At 46.3% G+C, this 22066-nt stretch overlaps 1 protein-coding gene across 2 annotated transcripts in view; it reads right to left on the bottom strand.

Moving 5' to 3' along the window:
- The window catches only part of RIMBP2 (RIMS binding protein 2), a 1257287-nt gene that overhangs the window by 127546 nt on the left and 1107675 nt on the right, over positions 1-22066 (bottom strand). Inside the window, exons 20-22 of one of the 2 annotated variants that reach the window (XM_069215362.1) lie at positions 20338-20496; positions 15880-16590; positions 4908-5025 (exon numbers count right to left, since the gene is read on the bottom strand). In XM_069215362.1, the coding sequence (XP_069071463.1) occupies positions 4908-5025; positions 15880-16590; positions 20338-20496 (988 nt within the window). The remainder of the gene's footprint in view (positions 1-4907; positions 5026-15879; positions 16591-20337; positions 20497-22066) is intronic. The other variant, XM_069215363.1, reaches the window with a different exon arrangement.

The raw sequence follows: 22066 nt of genomic DNA, 5'->3' as shown, positions 1-22066 counted from the left end.
CCCATTCATGCAGACGTTATCAGGTTAAGACCCTAGGGCGCCTTTCCTCTTCCAATGCTACTGGAAGCTGAACCATCCCCCACCAACACAATGCCATCTGACAAGAGTCAGTGATCAGCGACAGGAAGGTGTTGTGGGCAGCTGTTGAGGTGTTGAGAGCAGCTGCTGAGGCGCTGGGAGCAGCTGTTGAGGTTCTGGGAGCAACTTTTGAGATCAAGTGTTGAGAGCAGCTGCTGAGGTGTTGGGAGCAACCTTTGAGATCATGTGTTGAGTTGCAGCTGCTGATGTGTTCGGAGCAACATTTGCGATCAGGTGTTGAGAACAGCTGCTGAGGTGGTGAGAGCAGCCAATGAGTTGTTGAGAGCAGCTGCTGAGGTTTTGAAAGCAGCCTATGGGGTGTTGAGCGCATATATTGAGGTGTCAAGAGCATCTGTTGGGGGTGTTGAGGGCAGCTATTGGAGTGTTGACAGCAGCTATTGGAGTGTTGACAGCAGCTACTGAAGATCTGAGAGCAGCTACTGAGGTGCCGAGAGCTGCTTTGGTACAATTACTCCATCCACTTTTATGGAATTTAATATTTCAGTACAACTTCCAAAAGGTCTATTCACAGCTTCTTCTGAGCCCACTGAAAGCCTGCAAAGGGAAACACCAGGAATCCCACAGGCATTTTAAGAACATCAAATGTTTCTTTTATTTATTTTTTCAAAGAAAAAGAACACATTGAGGTCCATCCTGTTAAATAGTCAAAGAGACAGATGTTTCCCATCAGATTAAAGGATTCATGCTTGGACTGGGATCATCAGGAAGGGAGTCCTCTAAACCCACTTAGCAGATGCCGTGCTCATGCGACTTGACAGAGGCCACGCTCTGTGGCACAAAAGGATGCATGAGGCATCCAGTGGAAGCTTGAGCCTTGGGGTCCCATTGGTGGTTGGTAAGTTCCTTGCTCAAGCCGGCCTGCGCAGGGAAGTGGAGGCGGCAGAGGTGGTATTGAGGGTGCTTTGTCCCGACACAGAGGTCTCAATGGTGAGTGCGGGATTCGGGTCCACCTGTGTGCATACATGTTCTAGGCTCTGGCACTGTCTCTCGGACATCAAAATTAGTGGGTTCCTGGAATTAGCAGACCAAGGAGTCACATTCTGAGGAAACAGGGAGCATCTTCTTGCCATCTGCCTTTAAGAGCAACAATTTTAGGCATTGAGCTAGGGGGTTTAGGTGGATAGCTTGCCCCTGAAATGTCTCTATTTTTGTGTCAAACAGATAGGGTGCCACCCAACAAAATGCAATCTCCAGCAACATTCGTGTGGCCTGGATTGTCTTGATTTCACCTCTTGATAATATCCAATAAGTTTGTTGGAGACTGGCCGGTATAACTTATCTGATCATTTCACTGCTGCACCGAATTGCTCCTTATGACAATGTGGTTTGCAGTGGTCTTGTGCACAAGCCCTTGCACTATTTCCTTCATTTTCACCACATCCTCCCAACAATTGTATTGTCGAGTGTGCCTTCTGCACACATCTGTATGTGCACACTAATTATTTTGCCTTTACATCTTGTGCAGAAGAATTTCTATTTGCATTCATCTTTCTGTTTTCTCGGTGGAGTCTTGCCACAGCGCGCACTGTTCGTGCGCATCTATCTCACAGGATTTGTCCTTTGGAGCTTGCTTCGTTTTTGTGCTTATTTCGTTGTCCCCATACATCATGTGCCAGAGGCCTTTGTCAAATTGTAACCATCTTCCCATCTCCCTGTAGAACCTGAGCTCCAACCCCTGCCGTATAAAATATATATATATATATATGCATCAGGTTTATAAGTCTTGCGCTGCAGGCCTTGCGCTATTTGTTAAGATCTTGCGATGCATGGCCATTTCACCATTGCTCATCTCTTCATGATCATATGCTGTGGCCTTTTATCTATCTTTGAATGTTTTCACAGGACCTCTAACAGTCTCCTTGAACAATTTGGAGACATCTTGCCATCGTATCCCAGGTCTTGTGCAACAAATGATGCACATTTCTACTCATACTTACACCTTGGGGTCTAATGCTGCAGACCTTGAGGTTTTTGTAGACATCTTTCCATCTGCTCAGTGTTCTTGTGCAACAGACCCAGTGCTGTTTGCCTACATTTTCTGGCTCCTCATTGGATTTGTGCTGCAGCTTTATGACATCAGCTTTATGCTTCCGCTTACTATGTTTCTTGTTCCATCTCATTGGTATTGCGCTGCAGACCTTGCCCTGTACACATCTTTCCATCTAAAGCACTGAACCCCAGTAGTGGTTGATGTCCTCCCTTTATCCTAGGTCTGGAGGTGGTGTGTACTAAGGTGGTGCGCGCTCCACCCAGGGTCATAGTTTACACCCTCCCTAGTCCCGAGGTACTGCATACTTGGCTTCTGTGCCCATGGCCATGGATTACATCCTCCCTTGTCCCTGGTCTTGAGGTAGTGCGCCCTCTGCTTCTGTGCCCAGGGTCACAGTTTACACCCTCCCTAGTTCCTGGTCCTAAGGTACTGCACACTTGTCTTCTGTGCCCAAGGCCATGGATTACATCCTCCCTTGTCCCTGGTCTTGAGGTAGTGCGCACTCCGCTCCTGTCCCCAGTGTCAGGTTTACATCCTCCCTAGTCCCTGGTCTTGAAGTGCAGCACACTCGGCTCTTCTCCCCAGGGTCATGGTTTACACCCTCCCTTGTCCCTGGTCTTGAGGTTGTGCACACTCTGCTCCTGTACCCAGGGCAATGGTTACACTCTCCTTGCCCATGATCTTGAGGTGGTAGGTGCTCCGCTCCTGTTCCCATGGTCATGGTTTACACACACCCCTCCCTTGTCCCTGGTATTGAGGTTGTGCGCACCCCACTCCTGTCCACATGGTCATGGTTTACACCATCCCTTGTCCATGATCTTGAGGTGGTATGCACTCCGCTCTTGTGCCCAGGACCATGGTTTACACTCTCCCTTGTCCCTTTTCTTGAGGTTGTGCGCACTCAGCTCCTGTCCCCAAGGTCATGGTTTATACCCTCACCTGTTTCTTGTCTTGAGGTTGTGCGTACTCGGCTCCTGTGCCCAGGGCCATCGTTTACACCCTCTCATGTCCATGATCTTGAGGTGGTATGCACTCTGCTACTGTCCACATGGTCATGGTTTACACCCCCCCTTGTCCCTGGTCTTGAGGTTGTGCGCACTCAGCTCCTGTGCCCAGGGCCATGGTTTACATCCTCCCTTGTCCCTGGTCTTGAGGTGGTATGCACTCCGCTCCTGTCCCCAGGGTCATGGTTTACACCCTCCCTTGTCCCTGGTCTTGAGGTGGTATGCACTCAGCGCCTGTCCCCAAGGTCATGGTTTACACCCTCCCCTGACCCTGGTCTTGAAGTTGTGCACACTCAGCTCCTGTGCCCGGGCCATGGTTTACACCCTCCCTTGTGCATGATCTTGAGGTGGTTTGCTCTCCGCTCCTGTTCCCATGGTCATGGTTTATCCCCCCCCCCCCACCCCTTGTCCCTGGTTTTGAGGTTGTGCGCACTCAGCTCCTGCCCCCATGACCATGGTTTACACCCTCCCTTTTCCCTGGTATTGAGGTGGTGCACACTCAGCTCCTGTCCCCAAGGTCATGGTTTACACTCTCCCTCGTCCCTGGTCTTGAGGTTGTGCACAAACGGCCTCTGTGCCCAGGGCAATGGTTTACACCCTCCCTTGTCCATGATCTTGAGGTGGTATGTGCTCGGCTCCTGTGCCCAGGGCCATGGTTTGCACCCTCCCTTGTCCCTGGTCTTGAGGTTGTGCACACACTGCTCCTGTCCCCAAGGCCATGGGTTACACCCTCCCTTGTCCCTGGTCTTGAGGTGGTGCACACTCGGCTCCTGTCTCCAAGGTCATAGTTTACACCCTCCCCTGTCCCTCGGCTCCTGTGCCCAGGGCCATGGTTTACACCCTCCCCTATCCATGGTCTTGAGGTGGCATGCACTCAACTCCTATCCCCAGGGACATGGTTTACACCCTCCCTTGTCACTGGTCTTGAGGTGGTGCACACTCGGCTTCTGTGCCCAGGGCCATGGTTTACACCTTCCCTTGTCCGTGATCTTGAGGTCCTGTCCCCAGGGTCATGGTTTACACCCTCCATTGTCCCTGGTCTTGAGGTAGTAAGCACTTGCTTCATGTGCCCAGGGTCATAGTTAATTACCCGCCCTCTCATACTAGGTTTGAGGTGCTGCACCACCCCCTCCTGTGCCCAGTGCCATGCTTAATGCTCTCTCTTCTTGTTTGGTTGCTAGTGGGAAGCACTCTACTCCTCTCTCACGATTCTGCTAATTTCATTCTGGATCTCCTTCCCAGCAGAACCCTCTCTAATACCACTGCCCTTGTAGTCTACTCTGAACTTCTGCTCACAAAACAGAGTCTATGATGGCATATGTTGGACTTCAAGGAGCATGCTGTCTCTGAGGAATCAGATACTGACACCTTTTAGTGCCAAGCTTGTGAATCCTAGAGCTCTGCTGGTACAGCACAGAGAAGCACTTGTTGCATCAGCTCGCGAAGAGCTGGAAATACTGCTGCAGTCGCACCCAGTGTTCTACTGGATGCTTTTAGACAATGGAATGAGCACAGAACAATGGATGGTGCAGAGGATGGAGGGAAAGGTGAATGAGACATGGATGTCTGACATGTGTTTCACTAAGAACTGATTTGTTTCTTCCCACTTTGGCTCACTTCCTTGGTCTAATTGTAATTTTAATTAAATTAGAGACCAGGTTTGTCTGATGGTATTATTTTCATGTTCAATAATTGTAGAAACATGTACACTTAACCATTAATTGTACTTTTTTGTGTATAGATATTCATATATCAGAAAAATCACCAGTGTCGTGGTATCAAAGAACAGACATTCATCAATCGGTCCAACTAACCAATGGAAGGCACGCTCATTGGTCGGGGCCTTGGTGGTAGCGCGTTGCCGTGGGACACCCGGCGGCCCGGGTGCTCTCCTCTCTCCGACCGTCCTGCGGATGATGGCGGCCCTAAAAGCTGAAAAGAGAACAGAACTTTGAGTCTTAACAGCTGAGGGTCTTAGAAAGAAGAAAATAAATCCCCAATAAATTCAAGGTTTCCCAAAGCACAAGCACTAAAGGCAACTTCACTTAGTTTTTAACTGAAAGGTTAGCTGAAGATGAGCCCCATTCCAGTGAGTGTAGCAAGTCCTGGCTCGGGGTGCTCTGAAGAGGGAATTATTCAAGTATGACTCCAAGGTCATGGTGGGATTGTGTTAATGTGCAGTGAAGAGAGTAGGGAAAAAAAAAGGCAGTTATGGACAATATTGGTTTAGATGCGGACTGTTGATATGACAAGGCGACCAATCGCCCTTCTCAGTCCAGATTGCCAATACGATTGAGCTGCAAGAACACCAGAGGTCTGTATGTCGTTAAAGAAAACAGTGATATAGCAGTGGTGGAACGACATACCAGCTCTTCCCACAACACACTCTAACAGATATCAAGAGATGATGGAACCACAGACCAGCTCTGCCCACCAACACATGCTGAGGAATGGTGGAACCACAGACCAGCTCTGCCCCCAGCACTCTCTTACTGATATTGAGTGATGGGGGAACCATAGACCAGCCCTCTCCCAACACTCCTACACATTTGAGCGTTGATGAAGTGATAGACCAGCTCTTCCCACAACACACTCTTACAGATATCAAGAGATGATGGAACCACGGACATGCTCTGCCCCCAGCACTCTCTTACTGATATTGAGTGATGGGGGAACCATAGACCAGCCCTCTCCCAACACTCCTACACATTTAGAGCGATGGTGAAGTGACCGAACAGCTCTACCCCCAACACTCTCTTACAGGTATTGACAGGTCGTTCTAATATGGACAAAAGAGCAGACCCGTGCCAGCAGAAGAGAACATGACGCAAATGACCCCAGTGGCGAACTCACAACTGTCTTGTACTTGGAAGATCTACATCAGAGAGAGACCAGCCTGAGGACCAATGGGTCTGCAGCAGAGTCAATCACCGACTTACTTCTGTAATGTAGGGTCAGACAAGACGTAATATCCATAAAAAGAGCTCCAGATACTATCCTTCGCCCTAGAGGTATCCAGTCTTTAGACCTCACTCCATCTCACAGCAGCGAGCAGGCTGACCTCACCTTGTTCAGACAAAGCTGTCAAGTAGGGATTATCTAACGCTAAGGGTTTGGTGGTGGAGGTAGTCAAAGAACCCCAGGGGGTGCAATTTTCCAATAAGATCCTTTCCCATATGCACCTTTACTTCAGATGTAAGGGTTCTCTACTGAATTGCAGCTCGCTACTTTGGGCAATGTTTGTTCTGGTTCCTAAAGTGATTTATGATCATATGAGAAGTGACTGTCTGGTAAAGCACATCTACAACCATCAGTAACAAGGAAAGCAAGTAAGGCCTCCCTTCACAGAAAGTTTTCACTTAGTCGCATGGTTAGTAATGGGTTCCCCTTTTTTTTAAACGTAATCTCTTTTTCCAACACTTCATTGTTCCACAGGTTTAATTTGGATATTTCTGACCCTTGAAGTATATTATAAATAAATTACCTTCATAGCTAAGTCTTAGTTTCCTTTTTTCTTGGCCTTGTTGAAGCTTTCCAATAACGTCTGTTTCTGAGGAACCTGGCCAAGCCAACTCTTGGCTGAGAATTCCTTGGGGTGAAGTCTCAGCACCCGCTGGACACTGTTATCATGGCTATAGCTGGATCTCCGCAGCGGGCACAAATATGACTCCAGCATTGGCCGGGTGGGTAGTATCAAGCTTACACACACCATCTAAAACCTTTGTGTCTAGTGGCTAAGCAGGTCACCAGAATACACCAAACACAAGGGCAGATTTAATATTGTTTCAAGCAACTCAACGCAACAAGACATCCTGCTGTGCTGCATTGTGTGTAAGGAAGAAAGCAGGAACGCGCCATATCTACTAAGGTATGTGCGTTGCGTGAAAGGGAGAAAGCAGGAACACGCCACATCTACTAAGGTATGATGCATTCCTACTCTCTTCTTGCGGTGGCAAATAGCGTCAATGAAGGCACCCTTACGCCAGGGTCAAAGGGTGTCCTGTGTTACGGGCAGGATTGTTTTTAAGGAGGAAGGGATGCCTTCCTTCACAAAAACAATCCTTAAAGGCAAATTCCGGTTTGTATTAGATTGTGGCACATACGGAAAAAGGAAGCAACAAGGAGAGACAAATATATTTCTCCTCCTTACGCCTGGGTCTGTGAATCGCACTATTTTGATGCAATCCCAGGTTTACTGTCCCAGTCAATCTTGGATTCTGTCAAAAACCATGGGTGGGTGATTGGTATCGCCCATGCTCCACGCATGGAATGCCTCCCTGCCACAATGTAACACAAGGCGGTGAACTGCGCTGCCTTGCTTTACTTTGGATTTACTAAACCACTCAGACATGCAAGGTGGCTTAGTAAATCCCACTGAAGGACCTGAGTTGCCTTGAGCCGACCTGCGTCACATAAGGGCAACACAAGCCCTTAGTAAATCTGCACTGCAGTGTCTAGTGGAGATACTACCCAGACCCCAACAAAAGGAGGAGTCACCGCACCTCTGCTACCAAGTAAAAGTCCTGGAAACAAATCACGTTTTCGGGGTGGTAAGAGAATGGTGGCCAAAATCGTGGCTTCAGAATGAGCAGCCATCTGTTGAAAACTTAACCACTCAAAGTAACTGTAGAAATGTCCAAATCAAGAAGCTATCACTGGAGTTCGACCAGGTTCCATATAATGTCCCAATCAGCTAGCAATGGTTTTAATCACTCCAAGTCCTGGGCGTCCTCCTCAGACTCTTCACACCGTCCGTTCACTGTCCCTTCCTTTAGCCCAGTGCTTAATTTGTAGATAAATAAATGCCAGAGCCCTCGTCTGGAGGCCACTGCGGCTCGCACCGCCCACTTCCCCTACCAGCGCTGCCAATGACAGAACCAACACGACTACTAACCATCACACCCTACAGGTGTCATGATTCAGATTATTTCATGCCTCCAAAGCTTTAAGAATAGCTTAGCCATTCTTAATGTATATTAAATTAATAAACAGTTCTTGGGCTGACCTCTAAATTATGTAAACAGCGCCACCAGGAGGTAGACTGTCATAAGAGCCGGTGCTGCTAATTAAGTGTAGGTGCTGAGCACTGGAAACCACCAGCTCAAATTAAGCACTGCTTTAGCCTCAGCGTGAGACAGGCACACACAGTCGCCATATTACTGATTATCTGTTTGGCATTTCTATCCGACATAATAACTCTTCTTACTGAAATGATCACCCAGTGGACAACCCTCACCAGCAAGATGGACACTTGTAGGCCTTTGTCAAAGAAAACCAGGAATCTGAGTAATGCAGATTACCCTAAGTGATCAGGTCAGTTGCCCTTATCAGTCCTGCTTACCACTGCCGTTAGGCTATGAAACAATAACAAGTAGATATCTAAATATGTCAAATAATACATACCCCGTGGGAGGAATGCTGGAATACCTTTGATTTAATCTCACAACACCATTATCAAGAAGAAGTTCTAGAAATTGATCCAGAAGCCTATGTATGTAGTAATAAGGTACTAGTGGACTTCAGTAATCCTGAAAAGTGTCCTCTTTTCTGCTTGGCGTCAAACTGAACTTCAAAGTCATTTGGCAGAGCCAGGCTGAGCAAGGTATGTATGAATCAGCCTGCAATGAAAATGTTCAATGCCGCAAATGAGGGATCGGTTCCAGTCACCCCACCACTCTTGAGAAACACCATTGACAGGTCAGGCAACAGTTGCACTTGCTGAAATTCCTGCAGACGAAGCATCACCTTCATGACCCCTTTGAGCACGCATGAAACGTCCCTCGTGCTCACTGATGCGAGGTGTCCTGTCGGCTTCTAGAGTATTGGCACCGCACACCCCTGCCAGATACATCAGTAAACGGGGCTGCCTTATGGGCCATGCCGTGCTGCCCAGCTCTGAAGAAGCCAGGAGCAACATCAAAGAATAAACTAATGGTGTATGAGCCATCACAGTAGAATGCCACCTGCTCTTCAGAATGGAGACAGATAAGAGGAAGTAGAGGTCAGGGCTCGAGGCAGGGTAGTTAATGCTGGGAAGGAAATGGAAAAGGAAAACACACTAGTTTTAAGGGAGGGAATAGCCAACACCTTTTACAGCAAGAGATCCAGGAGCTACTGGTCCCACAACTGAGGCTAAGCCTCCTAGTGTGGTGTGGAAGAAGGATGAGGAGAGGATGTAAGTCAAGATGGCACTAAGAAAACCTGAGAAGAACAACAGAAGATACTAAGGGCTTCACTTACAAGGCCTTTGTGCCACTGTTCCATCATTTTTGTTTTACGCCGCAATGGTGGTGCAAGCAGTGCTCTACACTGCTCCACCTTTACAAACTGATGCATTGGCCCAGTGCATCAACCTGTAAGGACCTGAGTCACATTACACCTGCACCAGGTATGATGTATGCAGGGTAGGCGTTCCCATGGGAAAAGCCACGCAGTACTGACGCAGTGAAATTTACAACATTTCACTGCGTCATTTTGCAACTTCACTGTGTCAGAAGTTTACTGCCTGCTCAGAGCAGGCATAAAACTAACACAGGGCTTTTTTTTCTATGGGGGCCTCCTGGCATTGCTGGAGGAGCATAATTGTTTTTACGCTGGTCTGGCAATGCGTGAGTTTGGCACCACAGATGCGTCAGAATTTGAAACATCTGTAAAAACGTGCACCATGGAGCTCTGTATTGTACGTACAGTGCATCTATGGTGTCGTTAGTAGGTCGTGGGGTAGCTCACGAAATCTGATGCATCTGAACCGATGCGTCATTCTTGTAAATGAGGCCCTAAGTTTGGGGTGGCCACAAGCCTCACTCGCAATATTTAGTTGATGAAAATCAAGAGTGTCCCAGGGGGCTGTTTCTTTTTCTTAACACCCCCCAAAGTGCATGATATGTTTCGGATGAAATGTTACTCTACTGCGGTCTTCAGCTGGATCTGGATAGATCGACAAGGAGGCGTCTCACAAGGGTACCATAGCCTTAGCCAGAGGGACTGTCAACCGCAGTATATGGAAGTTGAAACAAGAGCGAAGGAAGGATCTACAGGTGACATTGAAAAAGCGTGGGGTAGGCCTGTCGCTCTAAATGTCGTAATATGTTGTGAGCATTAAATGTAAGCACATGAAGAGTTCACTTTAGTAAAGGATGTTCTAGGCTTATATAAAAACTGCTGGGAAAATAAAGGAGTACATCTCACTAAATTAGTAAACTATGTACATGGTATTTAAAATACCAAAATAGAATTTAATGTAGTGAGTGTAAGTAATGAATGCTACTAATATTATTGTAATGGAATCTATTGAGCTTATAGTCAATGGGACTAACTGGAATAAAGCCACAGTTTCAAAAATAAGGCCACACTTGGTACTGCTCCTAGATACCGCAGCGGAAGGACACAGCGCTATGCTTACCCTCACCAGCTGCACTCCAGGAACCTCCCTTTCCGGGTTCTAGTTCTGGTGCAGCCGGTGGTGCTGCAGAGGCAGATCCTGTTCTGGGATCCAGTCACCAATCTCTGAAATTCCCTTTCACCTACTCTTGAAGGTACAACCCCTCACCTCCCCCACGCATGCTCTGCAGACTTACTGGGCCTTCCAGCACCCTTGTCTAGTGCCCAGAGGTGATTGTGTGTGCAATACAAGGCACTTTGTTAGGTTGGTGAGTGGGTGCTGAACTGAAGGAGCTTGTTTTAACCACAGGCTCTCGCATCTTCAACTGGAATATTACAAAACCGCAGCACCCTCAGGTATTCGGAGTACATGTAAGTATGTGGTACAGCGGCTCTTGAGGAAGGATAATGTTACTCTGTGTTTGAAAGTTGATCGGAAGACAGAGTTTGGTTGGCGTCACACTGCGCCTCTGGTAAGTTTGACACATGCTGATTAAAAAGTTGTGTGAAAGGCTGCACGGGGAGGACTGCCCAAGGCCATGATTGCCTGTCTCAGCACAGGCTCGCACGCCGCCATAGGTGGAAAAACAGTCCTTTCCATTTTAAGACATGGTGATGAAAGCCTCCAAGGGGTGCTGCAATTGACAGTCACGTTCAACTTATAGTTAATGACATAAAAATGCAATTAAAAGTGTCGGAGTGAGAGCGTCGGTTGAATGACTGCAATGAAATGTCAGAAGCTCTATAATCAGCTTTTAATGTAAGGCTACAAAGATGGGGGCTGGGGGAGGACTGGCGAACACAGTGAGAAAACTCTCTGGCGATGGCTGTATCCCTTCCAGTAGAAAAACTCCCTTTAACTCTTGCCAATACATATGTTGAGTTTTGTAAATTCAAGCCCTCTCAGATCAGAGAACAAGCAACACATAGCACTTGTGTAGCGCGTTACCCCTGTATGGGGTGCTGGTGGGCCTGTTCACACGGATCACATGCTGCACCATGTAGGACATGTGGTTGGACGTGGGTTGTCTTTGTTTTGATCCTATGTGGGAAGTGTTTCCATTTCATGTGTGATGACCACTGAGGTGTGGTTATCTTGTTATGGGACACAGCGCTTGGCGGTGTCATGGGTGAGTAAGTGTCAAAGACAGAGGCAAGCTTTTATAGCTTGTGGCAAATCTAGGGTGGCTCTAAATTCTTACCAATAGCTGGGCTCACACACAGACTCCCTCCCACTCACAAATGCACACACAGACTCCCTCCCACCCTTCCACTCACAAATGTACACACGGACTTCCTCCCACTCTTCCACTCACAAATGCACACACAGACTCCCTCTGACCCTTCCACTCACAAATGCACACACACGGACTCCCTCCCACTCGTCCACTCACAAATGCACACACACGGACTCTCTTCCACCCTTCCACTCACAAATGCACACACACCGACTCCCTCCCACCCTTCCACTCACAAATGCACACACGGTCTCCCTCCCAGTCTTCCACTCACAAATGCAAACACAGACTCACACCAACCCACAAGTACACTCACACCTATTAATTCTAAGCACACATACTCATACTCACCATCCACAAGCACATACCCACACACACTTGCACACAACCCATCCACACATGTTCAAATACACATACATTCATGCACTCAGACATTAAAAAAAGCACTTACCAGGCTGTGGCTGTGACGGCAGGACCAGCGGGTGGTGGGGTGGGAAAGAACGAGCACACCGAAAGGAACACGACCCTTAAGAAAGTGAAGGGAAACTACAAGATCCCACCACATTCTGTCATTGGCGGACCTTGTCATGAGTCAGCCAATGAGAAAAGAATCATCACAAACTCTTCACAGAGTAACATAGGGGTTGTGAGACATGCTGACCCCACTCCACTCTGCGATGTGGGGTCATTGATAGACAGTCATCCCTTGGGGATTCAAGGATTAAACCTGACACCCAGGCCTTCCTCTATTGGTGACGTTCCCTCTCATCATGAGTGGGAGGATCTCACAGGACTTTGTTGGTTTGAAGAGAAAATCCTACACAAGTTTGTAGACTTAAGCCAAATCAAAAGCCCTAAGGGCAGTGAAATCTTCAGCCCCACAAAGTTTGGCTGAGTCTGCCAGATGGCTACACATTAGTGCGCGTTGGGCGCCTGGCTGCCTGACTCTGACATGGTGAGTCTCTGTCAGGCTGACATTTGCTCTGCCTGACAAATACTCATCATGCTTTTTAAAAAGGGGGGGTGGGGGGGCAGGTTCCTGTTGACCATAATAACGGGCAGCCCCTGACTAGCTCTTCAAGTCTCAAAATGGTGGCGAGAAGACGTTACTCTGCTTTCGCAATACACGCCACTTTTTGCAAACATTGCACTATTAATGTGTAATTCATGTTTTATCGCTATTCCTCATTGGGCTTCTTTAGACTTCTTTCCTACTAAGGATTTTGTACATCTTGTTAGGCTTGTGCCCTGAAAGGCTGGTAGCCCTGGAGCTGAGTCAGCCACATGACGTTACCATCAAGAGGATGAGTTGTGCCCTTGTGTCCATGAAATATTTTAGGCGTTTGTGGACAAGTGAAAGAGGGAGACCTAATGCCTCTCTCAGCTGCAAGCCTCCAGAGAACTGCACAGATTGTAATGTCCTAGTTCACAAGACCCTGCTCTTGAGCATGTGATAGTTTCATGCAGAGTCCACAGTGGACATTTTAGGACCTGTTAGTCTCCCATCATGGTCAGCAAAAAGGAAATACGAAACAAGTAATACCCATGGATCTAAAAGGGAGAATACATAGGGATGAACAGCCAGAATGCCTGAACCTGCCTTCGTGATGGGCACTTGTGCATTTGCAGTTGCACAATTCGTCATGTGCAAAAATGTCACTTTAGTTCCACTGACTAAATATCCGCTAACCAACATGACACTCGTCTTCTTGTGGCACGAGTAACGTGTTGCTTTAAAGTGATAGTTTTATTTATTCTTGTTCTAGTTTATAATTGTCTTCCTCTAAGTTGATTAAAAGTGCAGCATCACCTGGCTTCATTTGACTTTTTATACAACAAATGCCATATTAAAAAAATAAATGTTAGAGAAGTGTTGGCATCAAAAAGAAATGACAGTAACTGGTTCAGTACTTTTGAATTTAGATTTTCTTTTTGGCTCATTGTTAGGAATATGTCCCTATATGTTTAAATAATATATATATATATATATGAGAGAGAGAGAGAGAGAGAGAGAGAGAGAGAGAGAGAGAGAGAGAGAGAGAGAGAGAGAGAGAGAGAGAGAGAGAGAGACAGAGATTTGGTGCTCTATCGCTGTTTACCGAATTTCAGGAAATATTTTGTGCATTCTTTACTTTAGAAATTCAGGATGTAAATTTACCTGCACATACCCTGCTCTCTTATGTACTTTCCCCTACGTTTCAGGAAATACCTTTTTGCATGACTTGCCCTTGTGTACAGCATTGTTTGGATTTAAATCCTATTTGACGTATCACAAGGATAAGTGGTGCCTATTTTCAGGGAGCGTTGAGTGACATTGCAATCGACATTCATCATTATAAAGCTTGGTGCAGGTCAGTTGATCATATCAAACATTGTATAGAGATCGGAACTTGCCTCCTAACTTAGAATTGGCCCACAGTTGGACATTTGTTCCAAATTAAAATACATTTTAAAATATCACTTCCTAAACATGCATTTAGAATGTCTGGCAGACAGTAGTTTTAAATCCATGGTACTTGTCGCAAAAAGTTGTCCCAGTATCAGAGTGGATGACTCTAAAGCCTGCTGTGCACGTGGGACAAGTTCTTGCAGCTCTGTCGGTGAGTAGACGTATCAGAGCCTGCATGTCCCGTTTCTGGATGCGAGGCTGCTGCCTACGACAAAATGTACATGGTTTAAAAAATGTATTTCATTCTTATCATTCTTTGTCTGGCATTGAGGTACCTACTGAACATGACTTTAAGGGTGCAGATCCTGTAGGAATAAAGTAGCTCTTCCTCTCAACGGTGCACCCCATTCACCGTGTATTTGTCCGTCATACGTCACCAGATTGTACTTTCTTAAACATATTAAGGGAACACTTCAACCACTGTTTTCAAGATCTCTAGTGAGGTGACACAACCAGTTCAGCCAAAACAAGACCCTTCCTCTTAAACAATTCAGGATTCTTCCGTGGCCCCGATGCTGGTCTCCGTGGGGGAGGGGCGCTGGCTGTGGGGTACTTTAGTTCTCCACAAACCTTCCATCCTTACCCCAGAATGTGAAGGTCACTGGCATAGTCTGCAGACACTACTGTTGTCCATGACAACGGCCCACTTACAACCCCGCTGTCTGCTGTGAGGCGATCATGTCAACTTCACCATGCCGAAGACTGCACACTCCCAGGGGTTCTCTGTAAAGGTTCTCTAGTCATACTGCCAACTACTGCGAGTGCTGAGAAAGGCTGGGACTCACCTCCCTGGCAATCCATTCAGCAGCCCTAGTTGTCCAACATCCGTGAACCAATAACTCCACCTTGTGGAAAGATAGATCTTATGACAATCCACCATGCATTAAACATCTCACTACTACTGAGAAATCCATGCATGACCCATAGCATCTAATCCCCAGTGTTGCCAAAAGATGGCTTATAAATCTATGGCATTATTTCAGCATTTGATGACTCACTAGTATTAGCATTGTTTTAGAATCCATTTTCAGAAGAATCAGTATGCCTTGAAGCTTGTAAAAGACCAGAAAGACTCAAACAAGAAAAGTAACATGACAAGTGATTTATGTCATGTGACTGATCTGTCTACTGGATTTTCAAGGCACCGGCCTCTTGTGCAATCCCTCAATTACCCTACAGCTCATTAGACATAGTTGGGTTCCGCCATGACCAACACACAGGGAAGAGGGAGCCTTCCAGCTGCTACAGGTGCCGCGCCCCGGGCAGCTGTTGACTGCTTTGTACCTTGCTAAAGGAAGACATTTACTTTTCTATGAATTAAGACTGTACAACAATTCAGCAGAGAACATCTCTGTGTACGTAAACGGGCATCGTATGCATGATGTGTACCCTCCTGTAAGCAGTAAATGCACAAAGAACTATAGTCTTAAGAAATGTCACTTCAGCTAACCCTTAAGTAAAAATTAAATTCAGTTGGCCTTCAACAGAAACAAAGCCACAGCAACTGCTGCACCAGAGAAAGGCTCATTGACACATCTAGAAGCAAAGAAATAGGCTTCAGCCCTATCAGAAGCAAAACAGATGCAGAAATGAAAAGGCGCGGAGAAGAAAACCAGGGATCAGTGCCAAAGAAGGAACACCCAGGGAGAGAAGGGTGAAGGAGACGTGGGTTTGGCAAGCAGGTGTAAAAAGTGTTAGAAACAAGCTGAGGTCACACACCAGTGGATCAATGTGGGATGGCTTTGAGGGTGAAGATGCTTCCCTACTTTCAGGCAGTTTACATTCGCTCTTGCAGGCCACCTGAATTTCTCCACTGTTTAAATTATCATTTCTATGCTCAAATGTGGGTATGGCATTGGTTCGGTTGTCTGCTATGCAGGTCGTCACGTCATCATAGTCTTCTTCAACGCTACTTTGCCTGGTCAGAGTTCTCTTGCGAGCCAATGTTTGCCTGGAGCTTCTTTGGTCCGGGCAAGGACTGACTTCTGAACTGAAAACCTGAGCATCTTTTGCAGGCATTGCGCTAAAAGAACTCCTGAAATTAAACCGCAACTCTTCCTCCTCACTCCCGCAGTCTAGTCCGCTGTCTGGACTTCTTGTGAGGAATCGAGTTAGTTTGCTCCCTCTCTCTTCAAAGGGACAGTCTTCAATACCAGGAGTGCTTCCTGCTGCCCGGTGCTTAGCTGGGACACACAAGCCTTGCTGTCGGACATCTTTGTCTGTCTCAATCACGGGGACTTCACGGCCTCTATATCGTGTCCTTTTCAGTTTACATGAGACACCCAGAGCCCCTCTGTGTGACAGTTCGGCATATTCGCCCTCCTCTTCTGCCACTTCGGGAATACTGAAAAGTTTTTTACTGTGATGGCACTGTTGAGAAATTTCAGGATCTTCCGCAAACCCCGCTTCTGAGCCTCTATTCCTAAACTCCTACGAGCACGTGTGATGTTAGAGAGGCAGGGGACAAACAATGAGTGGTAAATAAAATGCGGAGAGGGGAAGAAAAATAAAGAAAGAATTAGTTATAGAGGCAATGGTAGACATGCAGTTTATTCCGTGAGGGAGAAGTCATGCTGTGAGTGGCACTCTGTGAAAACAAAGATATGATTAGGAGCTTGCTTGGAGCTGAGATCAGAACAAACACAGACAGCTGGCTGTATATACCGATGCTTCAATAAAGTTAATTCATGCAGTAAAACAAAGAGATGCAGAAAGATGCAGCCAAGTTGAGAGTGGAGATGGGGGATTGTTGACTTCAGTTTTTATCCCAGCTGTCTTTCTCTGTATAGATGTGGTCTCCTGATGAATTTTCTATGGGAGAAGCTTAGTATGTATATGAGGCTGTTTTTGTGCTGAGCGGCCGCAATCACAATATAAACTCTAAAAGGAAGAGTGATAGAATCTGGTTTGAGTGGCAAGGAGAAGTTCACTGTTTGTGGAACGCTAAATCTGCAGGAGAATCAACACATACAGTTTCCTCGAAAATACTATCCATATGGCGGAAGAAATCCCAGCAGTGGATACCTCCCAGATTTAGAACTTCCTCCCTTACCACCAGAAATCAATGACCATTTATTACTTGACCTATTACTTACCCAGGGGTTCAACACAACCCTTTGCGACTAGAAAGATGACAAAAGCATCTCCTACTATACATGGTGGGCTTGGGTTTGTTTCTTGAGAAGCACAGATAATACCGTACTCAATAAGAACACACACACAATTTCTTTAGACGCTTCTGGTCTACCCTTGATCTATACCTACAAAAATCAAAACCTCATAATCTCAGCTTGCCAGAAGCAATACTCAACCTAGCTAGTTTCTCACACCCAACCAATCCCTCACAATCTGAGGTTTATAATATATCACTTTGACTACTTGCACATAGTCAGTTATACCCATTCTGGGACTCTCTTTCCCTTCACAACTCTCATACTCTTCTCTCTTATTCTCAGTTGTTTCTCCAGAGAAGTATTCTAACAACTTGGTCCTCAATAGAATATGTGTTCTCATTTCTATCATACTAATAGGATGTCAGATAATTGCCATGCAACTCATTCATTGCTTCTATGGACATCTTTTTTTTTGTTATGAAAATAATAATTAAAAAACGTAATGAAAAAAGAACTTCCCCCAGAAATCCAATTATATTCTGATACCTCCCAATTCTGAACTAAGCCTTTCCGTTGTTGTATTCAGGATAATGTGGCTTCACAAAGGGACTTCACAAAGGAGAGGTTGAATACTGCCAGCTTTTCCTTAGTCCTTCTACAGTCATGCAACCCGAAAAGCAAATAATCAGAAACTGGCAATTTTCTTCTCTGTTTAGCAATCGTCTCTATTATCTGCCTTATCTGCAGCAGTCTGCTTTTCCAAATACAATCTTTATCTTCCTGCAACTATGACACTGCGTCCTTCCTAAGATCTGGCCTTCACACCATAACTCTGTCTACCACTGTAAGAGCCACAGTGTTTGTTATTCTGCTGTTATTAATTGATAGATAGCTTTGAGGCCCTGATAATTATTTAACTCTGAATTTATTCCCAGGTGTTTAGGACTTCTGTCTCACATTCCCCCGTGACAGAGTTTCCTCTTGCCACATTTAAATGTCCGCCATGTTGAGTTCCTTTTGGTGGACCTGGAAACACATAAAATAAGAAACTACCACTGAAATACTGAATTCAACTGGGGTTAGCACTGGGTATTGCATTTTTTTGTATAACACAATCCAAGTGATTCATAATGCTGGAGGTTACAACAAGGCAGTTAAATACTAGTGTTATGCACAATGCTCTTGATTGAGCGACAGCGGATATTATCATGAATAAAGGAGGCCCATTTCAACCCTACAAGACAAGCGGCCGCCCCACAGATGGATCCTCGACTTGCAAAGGGCACAAAAAAGCATATTCATGAATTAGGCAAGTTATTCTTAAGAGCCACAAACCCAAAGAGATTAAATAAGTGAATTATTAGGAAGAGATGTATCCAGCTGTGCTGTGTCCTGTAGAGAGAAAGAGGCTAGAATGTGTAACCTTTTATGAGTACAAGTGTGTGTCCTTCGGACATTCCCAGGGGTCCGGCTCAGCCACAAAACTATGACGTCGACCTGGAACAGCACTTAAGGTAGAATAAAATCCCATGTGGAAGGAATATTCTAAAGTGGCTTATAGAAATGGCTCCATGTATCCACATAACTAGTTCCATCTCCTCCTATTAACGAGTAGACAACCTCCACCTCTTATTCACCGGACAGCATGCCCTCCTTTTAATCACTAAAGCACGCCTCGTCTTCACCACCAGAGTGCTCCTCCTCTTAACCGCTAGAGCAGATGTGCTCCTCTTAATGATAAGACCACGCCACCATCCACAGTGGAGCACAGATACATTACTGTGATCCGAAGACGATTAATACCAAGCAAACAAAATAGCCTGAAGTTCCTTCAGACTTCGCAATGTAATAATAATAATGATGATGATGTGTTATGTTACATGTGTGATTCACCAGTTGCTGAGAAGACGAGTTTCACAGACTAATAGATCATGGCCAAGCACATGCATCACTTTCAGCATCAAGACTTTAAGAATGTGCAAGTTTACAACAGAGAGGTTCACCTTAAAGCGAAGTGGACTGGGGAGCGGCATCCGTCTCAATGTGCACAGACATCTACATGTGTTCTTTTGTGGCCACTACCCAGGCTTTTCTATGAGGAGACGGGGCTCAAGAGACCTTTCAGGAAGGGGGGTTTCTGAAACTGTGCCAGCTGCCCCGACTGAGGTTTACCCCTAAACTTTTGTGTCACTCTACTTTTTCCACAAACTGTGTATTACACCAGACAGAATGAGTCCCCTGTAGAGTGGTGGACCCTGCTCCCATTCGGTGAAACGTCCCATCATAGGGGTGTTCCATAACTACAGGGTGCAAGCCTCTGAACAGATTATGCCCCCTTGGGAATGGTGCAGAGGACCTACGGTTTGGAGAAACTAGAGTACAGATTTTGAAGGACCTTTGACACATCAGGGAACCTACAGCGGGCTCTCTTAGTGCAGACCACTTTGGTTCTTCAACCAAGAGCTGATGCTGCAAGGTCCAGTGACCACAGAGAAGTAAAAAGCAAGTTTTCACAAACTTTCTGCAACCTACAAGCCTACATTATACCTCACTATGCCGTAAACCACAATGTAGCTTCTAAACTCAACTTATTTGTGGCCATGAGTTAATTACAAAGCGTTTTGCACTGAACTCAGCCATGTGATACACACTAAGTGAACGAAATTTCATGCGTAGCCATGATTTAACCCTGGTTTGGACTTTGAGAGGGTCTTGTGGCCTAAGAAATTATTCCAGTGTTACAGAGTTGTTTAGTGGTTGGTGGAGACGTGTACCATTGTCGCTCTTCCTGGTCACAGCCCTTACCATGAAAGGATGACCCATCCTTGGAGAAAAACCTGCCCTTGGAGGCACACTGAGTTTCAAAACACACCACCCTTGGAAATGCAGCGCCTATTGCGGAGCACCACCACTAGACACACATCTCTATTAGCCACATCTCTGCCACCGGGGCATATCTCTGTTAGCTGCTAGAGTACATGAATCACAAGACTCCATCCCTGTCCATCGGCAGAGTGGTCACTGCCTGTACGACCCAGCCCACGTCTATGACTGCATCTCTTACCTTGAGGGTATTGTGAGAGGTGACACTAATGCGTCGTCGTGCTCCATCTTCTAGCTGCATCTCTGTGTACAGCTCCTCTTCGTCCTCCTCCATAATGTCTGACAAATCAGAGCCCCTGCTGCTCTCCGTCTGGTAGTCATCGCCCTGGCTGTAGTGCGGCTGGTCAAGAGACGAAAACAAACAATGGTCTGAGGTCAACCAAGCCAAGAGGAACCAAGCACTGACAGCACTCAGCCAGCCCCAACCTGGGGTCTGTGGGAGGTATTGGGAGAAACCTCGGTGGACTGGGGCATGGGGAGTGGGAGAGAGGGGGAAGGAGGAAAAAGGTGAACAGGCCCAGGATGATCAGGGAGGGCCAGTAGCAGTGACAGCATTAAGGCTAGTTGAAATTCAGTACAGACGTAGCGGTAACCAGACCTGAAAACCTAGCTAGATTACCGTCTGTAACTTGCTTAAGTCTGGTATTGTTTAACATTCAGATTTGGAAATTACAAGGTACACCTCTTTAAATCCTTGCTTGGATCATTTTTAGGACTCAGCTACAGACAGCATTAGCTCCGCTGGGAGGCCTATGGTTTCCAGTACATATCTCATACTTAGAACAGGTTTCTGGTTGCACCTTGCTTATGATTGAATTGTTTTGTTGTTTATCCCATGTGTACTCTTTTTTTGATGGCTTTCCTCCCTCTTCTTGTGTTTGTCCTGCCCAGGGGCATTTCGATCTCACACTCTCCAGAGATTAGCCGCCTTGAGAGGAGTCTTTTTTTCTTTGTCCAGCAGCACAGCACGGGAGTGCATGTGTTTTCTAGTGATTTCCCCTCAATCGTTTCTTTATCAGCACTTCATGGGAGTTACTGTGTTACCTTGAACCCTTACCCTAGTGTACATTTTACTCTTTTTGCCCTGCAGCCCACTTTCTGCCCCGCTTCCTGTTTTTTTTTTTTAACAAGGCCTCTCAATCTTTCTTTATGCCACCTGCTCCCTACCCCACTCACATCCTTCTCCCTAGTTTTTGGCTGCCGTTTGCCACAGCACGTGCCCATGCACTCATCACAATGCACATGTGCATGCATCATGATGCATGTGTGTGCTTCAAGCATGTATATTGCCTGTCATCTTGGAAGGAGTTGTCCCTAAGAGGAAACCCACTGAAACGCACTGGAAGACTGCCAGCCATGTCTGTGCAAACATCATGACGCAGGTCTACCAATCAAAAAGCACGCACAAAGCCAATTGTTCTGACTTTTAGAGCCAAGATATGTTGGCTTTGCCAATGCTTATTAGACTTTGTACCAGCATTCTAGTCTGAGCCCCCATATTCCTTCTTGCTAAACCAGTTTGCATGCCTTATCTGTGCACAGGTTGAATATTTATCAATTTTCTACTGTCACAGTGAGCAGTAGAAAAACGGCCTTTGCTATTCAACCGATTAGATATTCCAGGTCCACCTGTCGTAGGTGACTCTGTAAGGTAGGAGCCTCATCTTTATAGCGGAGGACTTGGCATCTGTACGTATACAGAGTTCTGCTTCAAAAGACTATGGGCCTGATTTAGATACTGGCAGATAAATTACTCCATCACAACGGTGACAGCTATCCAGTCCACCTAAATCTAAATCCCATTGTTTCCTATGGGGATCGTAATATGGCGAACGGGATCTCTGTCACCGTTGTGAGGGAGTGACCTCTCTGCCGAAACCTAAATCAGGCCCAGAATTACTTGGGGTGAC

Source organism: Pleurodeles waltl, chromosome 11, assembly GCF_031143425.1.
Source record: "Pleurodeles waltl isolate 20211129_DDA chromosome 11, aPleWal1.hap1.20221129, whole genome shotgun sequence".
In the NCBI taxonomy this organism is placed as follows: domain Eukaryota; kingdom Metazoa; phylum Chordata; class Amphibia; order Caudata; family Salamandridae; genus Pleurodeles; species Pleurodeles waltl.
The sequence above is the reverse complement of the archived record's forward strand: the minus strand, read 5'-3'. Positions and strand labels throughout refer to the sequence as shown.